Genomic DNA, 6806 nt, shown 5'->3' on the forward strand with positions numbered 1-6806 from the left:
AACACAACATTGGGCATATATAAAAAAAAAAAAGAACTACTGTCAATGTTTAACTCCTTAATGTGCAAACAATGTTAACAGTAACAAATAAATACATGATAAACTATACAAAAATGTAATAAATACAGCTAACTCGACCACTCAGCAAAGAAAGATCGGGCCATCAAAATATTTTATGGCCTGTCTGATGATCATTACTAGCAACAAATTCAAGTAGAAAATACAAGGCAAATATGAACTCAGAAAACGGGGGGCAAAAAAGGTTAAACCATCGCACAACATTTCTAGTCTAATATGTAAGCAAGTAAGCAACCATCGCACAGCATCCCACATAAGTCTTTTCCCCGTATCTATGACTTCTGCAGAATACATTTCTCGTACAGGGCAAGAATATCTTTTCTGTTGGGTTTAGTCAACTTAAGCAGCTGGTCACCATAGTTATGTTTTGTCAGCTCTTGCTTAAGCTGCGCCACTGTAAGCTTTTTATAATCCTCCTGGTTCGTATGCTGACTGTAATTCTCCTCAGAACCCTCAAAAATGGAACCCCCATCTTCCGGTTGCGTGTATGTATTTTTAGATCTCTTGTTTCCCCTAACAGTTTGAGGGCTTGCATCCATGTCTTGGACAGAGTCCACACCAAATTCATCATCTACTCTCATCCGCTTACCATGGGATGGAGCTTTCATTTTACCATCAAATGCTGATTCATTCAATCGATACTTAGTCAGCTCCAGATGGAGAGAATCAATTTTGGCTTGTGCAGACTGTAGTTGGAGAGAGAGCGCCTCAGCCCGGTCATTTGCCTGTGTATGTGCTTGTCGTTCTGTTTCTAAAAGCTGTTCAAGAATCTGAGCATTATTTCGCCTGTGTGTTTTATCTTTATCCAAAAGCATTTCCAAGTCCTTCTCTCTCTGTTGCACCTTTTCTTCCAGTTTTGCAACTGTGCTAAGTGCATCCTTCTCGGAATCCTTAATTCTCTGCAATTCATTTTGCAGATTGTCTTTCTCCCTCTCCAAACCTTCAATTTTCCTCTCGGCCCTCTCAATATGTGCCAGCCTCTCCATTGCCAGTCTCTGCATCTCACTCTTCTCCTTCTGGGCCATACCTGCTTCAGACCGTGCTTTATCAGCCACTTCAGTGGCCCTTGCAGCTTCTTTTTCAGCAGTTTTACATCTTTCCTGAAGCTCCTCAAATCTTTTGAATTCAGAATGGTACTTCTCCTGCAAATGCTCCTTCTCCTGCTGATACACGATGGCATCCCTCTCATATGATTGGGCCTTAGCATTTTCTGTTTTCAAATTCTCAGTCAATTCATTAATTTCAGTCCTTAATGATGATATTTCACCTTCATAACTCCTTATCTTAGATTCAGCAGCCTGCAGATATATTTAGAGTCAAACACGGCATTAGTCCCTAAAGTCTGACTATAAAAGCATTAATGGACAAAATGCTCTTCTGAAGTAAGATAGTGAAGTTGTATCCTCTATTTCATTATCTCTATTGGATTGTGATTACAACGTACATTGTTGGCATAAGAATGAACAGTATAGACACAATGAAAGCATCGGTTGTGATAAAGACCAAATCTTACGGCATTACAGAATAACCATTTTGGAGGGCAAACTTACAAGTTACAACCCGTGTCAAGTGAAGGTAACAAAAACCAAGAAATTATAAGAGATGGAAAAGCCCAGACACCAGGAAGCTTGCTTGGCATTGAAGATCAACACCTTTTGAGATGCATGCCCATAATTAAAAACAAGATAGAAATTGGCCAGAAGCATCGCATATATATGATAACATAAATAAACATAAATCTTGTCATACTATGAGCCCTTAACAATAATTCTCTGGAAAAAACACACTCAAGCCAAGAATCTCACCTTCAATTCTAACTTCAAAGTTGTTAAACACTTCTCAGCATGCTCAATTTTGGCAGTCTTCTGCTTTATTTCATCTTCCTGCATAGTTAACATGGCAAAACACATCAGCTCCAGTACCCAGTAATATATATAACCTTCAACTAAAGATGCAAGTAATCTGTTCGTAATGTTGCTTATTTAACAGTCTTACTAGACAAATAGATATTTGCAAAACAAAAACCAAAGAAGATAGAGCTCACTTTTTCAGCCAAAGTGTCGGAGAATTCTTCTCTTAAAGCATCTTCCCTCAACTGTGTCTGCTTGTTTGTGCGCTCTTGGGCAATAGCTGCCTTCTCTAGAGCATTCTTTGCATCCCTCATAGCAGAATCACACTTCCGCTTCCACTCTTCAGCCTCCTCTTGAGCAGACTGAGCTTGTTCCTTTGCTGCTGCTAATCTTGCTTCAGCAGCACTACTCCGAGACTTTAAGGCTGCTATTTCAGAACTAGCTTGATCTTCCTCAGCTTTTTGCTTCAATATAGCTTGCTCACACTTTCTTTTCCACTCCACGGATTCTTGCTTGGCAGACTCTAGTGATTTTAATAAGCTAGAATACCTCTCCTCCTGTGAGCGACGGTTAGCCTGCAGATCAGTTATGCGATTCATATACTCATCGGTTAGTTTCTTCTTGTCATTCATGGCATCCTCATATCGCCTAATGTACTCAGACTTTTCGTTCTCAACGGCTTCCAGCCGCTTGTTCAGTAGGGCCATCTTGTCTTCAATCATCCGACATTGTAAAGCAACAGAATTCTTCTCTGATTCAACTTTATCTGTTAGCCTCTTAACAAGGTCAAGCACTGGGCCTTCAAAACTACCGCAACAAAAGAATACATATTAAGAGTCAGAAAAACAAATAAAAAAAGGCAAGAACGCAAAAGATGCTTTGTTAACACACACGCACAAACCTTTGTTGCAAGAAGACAGAAAGCTTTTGCCACTTCGCTGGACCTTGAACAGTCTTTTCATATTCTGAAAATAGAGCATCAAGAACCTGCAACAGATACAATGTCAAATTGGGTTGCCATTTCAACAAGGCCACCTTAATTTTTACAAGGGAAGACAGCACAAATTTTAGCTTTCTTCTATTCAGGTATCCTTTTAACCAAGTTTCCCTTGCATAAATGTTGGATGATTCTGAAACTTTGAATATCTTTACACTTACAGAACTAACAGGTATCATCAATATTTAAATTTTACCTTTGCAACATTATCAATTGTTGCACCAGAAGCATTACAAGCTGCCCTCAGCCTCTTTTCCATAGACTGTATGGCATTTGAGCATTGTATGTCTGCCTCCATAAATGCATTCCGCTTATAATCCTGTTGGTCAATAAGTGACAAAGCATACAGATGATTTTTCCACAACCATAACTGGAAGAGAAAAGGTGTTAACTAATACAAAAAATAACTATATCTAAACCGTCATGTTTTCAAATACCTCAAATGCTTTTTTGAAGAACTTTTGAAGAAGGCCCTCATATTTCTTCCTGGCAGAACCAACTCCTACAGCATTTGCATTAAAAGCAGCCATTGACTTTTGAACTGCTTCATCATGCGCTTCTCTCATAGCAATCTGCAAGCACTGCAATTAGTAAAGGAACGAGAGAAAACAATACGCCCTACAAAAATGATATTCACAACAATACCCACCTCCTCAGGTGGTTTTGAACGGTCAAAAGAAGACATATAAGCTTCAGTAGCAGAATCATATGCCCTGCGACACTCCGCTTCTTCAACACTCTGCAAAACAACAAAATAAAGTCAACAGTAAGCAAATGAAATTCAAAATACTGAATTATTATAATATGTGATTCCCCTAGAAGGAGTGTGATTCACAAATTAAATGGGTATGCCTGCATGAATCAAAACAGGAGTAATCATTCAAACAAAAAGAAGGGCATAAAAAGCGTGTGATTCACAAATTAAGTTGATGCAAAGGAATTTTCTTGGTATATATCAACTGCATGTTAAATATCCCAGTTCTAGAAAACATTGTGGTAGCTGTGCAAAGAATAAGTATTACTTCACATCATTGGGTGCAAATTACATCAATAATCAAAGATTCATTTTATTGATAATCGCATTTCTTAAATGGACCAACCCTAGTAGCATGCCAATCTTAAGCATAATCCAAGGGAGATAGAAAGCAAAGTAGAACATTGGACAGCTAAAAAATATTCCTATATTATCCAATGAACTATTAATACTTCTAAAATATAACATTCATGTTATTCGTTATTACTGCATATAGCTGAAATCTTAAACATATTTGATATATATGACAAGTTGGGAACTTTTTTATACAATAATTATACATTAAGCCTGTTTTGTTTCTCATATAAGCCTGAATAACAATATAAGGATTTAATATTCACCTGCCAGGAGGAAGAAATTGTAGGAACAGCACCATGGTTGAGCGCATCCAAATACGACTCAGTAATACCAACCAATACAGGTCCTGTCATCATAGTTGCCCCAACTTGTTTGGGCCTTGTTCTCTCAAATACAAACTTAGTGAAAGCATCAAGGCCAGCTCGAAATTCAGGTCTTAGTTTGTCCAACTGCATATTGAAGACAAATTATGAAAAAATGATAGAAAAATAGATAACAAAATGACTAGAGAAGCATTTAGTAGCTAATAAGTTACTAACCGATATTTGGTCCAGTCGCTGTAGATCATTTTCATTGTTCAAAGGTCGCACAAGGGTGAAGCATTCCCTGTCTGGGAATAGAGCTCGAATAGAATCTCGAATCTATTGATTGATATTCTCAAAAAGTTAGAAACTCCAGAAAGAACATAAAATACGTTGAGAGAACTTATAAACAGAATATATAAGATAGGTAAAGCAAAATGGATAGAGTACGTGGGTGATACTAATAGAATATTCCTAAAAACTATAACATCCATGAATATACAGCTGCTTCCTTGAACAAACAAGTAAAATAGTTGGTGGAAAAATACCTCATTCTTAGCAGCTATATCCTTTCCACTCCCTTGGACTGGCCTTAAAGCAAGTTCCAGATAATCGCGGGGTGTAATTTTTCTGTTATCTTCTGTTAGGTCCAAATAGAAGTCCTGCCAACAAGAGGGAAAAGCATGTGAGTTGTCAGTGAGAATAGGGTAAGCTATGATACAATTTTAAAAATAAAATTTAAAAAAAATATATTGTGACATTGATTCCAAACATAAGCACACAACCTACCCTTAAAAGCCAAACGAATATAGGGGAAAACTGTCCAAGTTCTGATACAGAAGCTTTTCCTCCAGATGCTCTAACACGAATGTGCTTTGTCATTTGAGTAACAAGAGAAAGACGATCAAGAGCAGCCTCATCTATACCACCCATCTGGACAAGGAAAACATCGTTTTAACTTCCATAAGAATCCAGAAAGAGGGGAACAAAGCTGGTAGTAAATCCCTATGTAACTGTTAACAGATCCTGAAATGTCATAAAGCAATTATGCCTGAGCAAATATATGTGGCAGTTGTCTATCCTTACCTGGTTATATACGAACATGCTAGACAAAAGTACAGCCAATGAGAATATCTGTGTGCTGTATGTTCCCTGTATAGAAAAAATAATAATGGGTGAACATAAAAACGATCAGAAAGCATGTATCGATTGCATGGAAACTGAAAGACCAACCGTTTGATCATATGCATCAATTCCTTCACTGTCTAAGAGCAGGAGATTGTACTCTGTTCCATCAAGAGCAGTCCTCTTCAAAGGTGTACTCCACAACCAAAGCCCTTTGGTACATGGCTTATGCGTTGAGGCTACTTGAAATCCACTACTCCTTCCTAAAAGCTGCAATGCAAAATTTGTTAGCCATAAATTTATAATAATAAAGCCCACAGAAACTATTCCCTGAGAAGCTATATTTCATAAATCATAAAGATACAAAAACTAGAGCAATAGCTCAAAACCCCAGTCAAGTAAACAATTAGATTGCCAATTTATCACATTCTTTCTCTTGTACATACGGTAGTATAAATTAGCAAGAAGTTTTTGCCCGAGATTTTCCAATGATGACAGAAGGACACACAATCCCACAACGTTATAATCGCACACAAACCAGAACACGAGTAGACACTCCACTGTGGTCAACTAAATGGTCAACAATGGTCCTGCGTACCATTCAACAAGAGGCTAATCGCAACAGAATATAATGCACTTGATATTTTGGCATAAATGCAAGGCAATCAACACTTATAAACCGAGTAACCATCACCGTCATACAAAAACCCTAATTTACAACAGGTACACCACAATACAAAACCCTAAACTCAAGCAAACCGCAGAAATTGCCGTCGAATTGGAAGAAGTGGGAATTACCTGGTTCAAAATGAAGCTCTTGCCCTGGCGGGCTCGTCCGCAGACGGAGACGACACCGATGGGCTCCTTGACGAGTTGCAAGGTCGCAACCGCTTCCGGATCCATCCGAAACTTTCCCTTCTCATCGCAGTACACGAGACGAATCGGCCTCGCCGGACCGGTGACAGGCGAGGCCGAGGGAGACGATGACGCCACCGAATAGGGCGGCGGGGAGTCATCGGCGGGAGTGTCCCTGCCTCTGAAAAGCCTTTGCATCATGGTGCTTTGTTTCTTTTCTTTTCTTTTTCCTTTTGCGCCTTCGTTGTTCTTTCTTCTTATAATTGGGAATTCTTCTTCGTTCGTACCAAGAGTTGTTGGTTTTTGTTATTTGGAAATAAAATAAAACAATTTTGCCTTTTTCTTTTCTCTCTCCCACAAACTGTCTTTCGAGGGAGGTTTAAAATTGGGGAGGGAAAACCAAAAGCAAGGGTTTAAAGAAAGACAGAGGAAAAAAGTGAAAGAGAGGAAGAGACTAGTAGCGCTTGCTGTCTCTATGTTCGCTTTTT

The 6806-nt window shown here is 38.6% G+C and overlaps 1 protein-coding gene across 1 annotated transcript; it reads right to left on the reverse strand.

Moving 5' to 3' along the window:
- Positions 1–6806, reverse strand: LOC130968376 (uncharacterized). Its single transcript, XM_057893607.1, has 14 exons — positions 6262–6806; positions 5572–5733; positions 5425–5490; positions 5128–5271; positions 4887–5000; positions 4576–4677; positions 4300–4485; positions 3575–3664; positions 3363–3497; positions 3122–3244; positions 2830–2915; positions 2123–2735; positions 1884–1961; positions 1–1376 (listed from the first exon to the last, which is right to left on the reverse strand). The coding sequence occupies exons 1-14, from the start codon at positions 6517–6519 to the stop codon at positions 351–353; spliced, it is 3183 nt and encodes a 1060-aa protein (XP_057749590.1). The 5' UTR covers positions 6520–6806; the 3' UTR covers positions 1–350.

This window comes from Arachis stenosperma, chromosome 3 (assembly GCF_014773155.1).
Source record: "Arachis stenosperma cultivar V10309 chromosome 3, arast.V10309.gnm1.PFL2, whole genome shotgun sequence".
Lineage (NCBI taxonomy): Eukaryota > Viridiplantae > Streptophyta > Magnoliopsida > Fabales > Fabaceae > Arachis > Arachis stenosperma.

Coding starts and splice junctions, on each gene's coding strand:
- LOC130968376 (XM_057893607.1), bottom strand. CDS start 6,519: ATGATGCAAAGGCTTTTCAGAGGCAGGGACACTCCCGCCGATGACTCC. Junction 4,486..4,575: donor AGCGACTGGACCAAATATCG/GTTAGTAACTTA, acceptor TTCAATATGCAG/TTGGACAAACTAAGACCTGA. Junction 1,962..2,122: donor CCGACACTTTGGCTGAAAAA/GTGAGCTCTATC, acceptor TTAACTATGCAG/GAAGATGAAATAAAGCAGAA.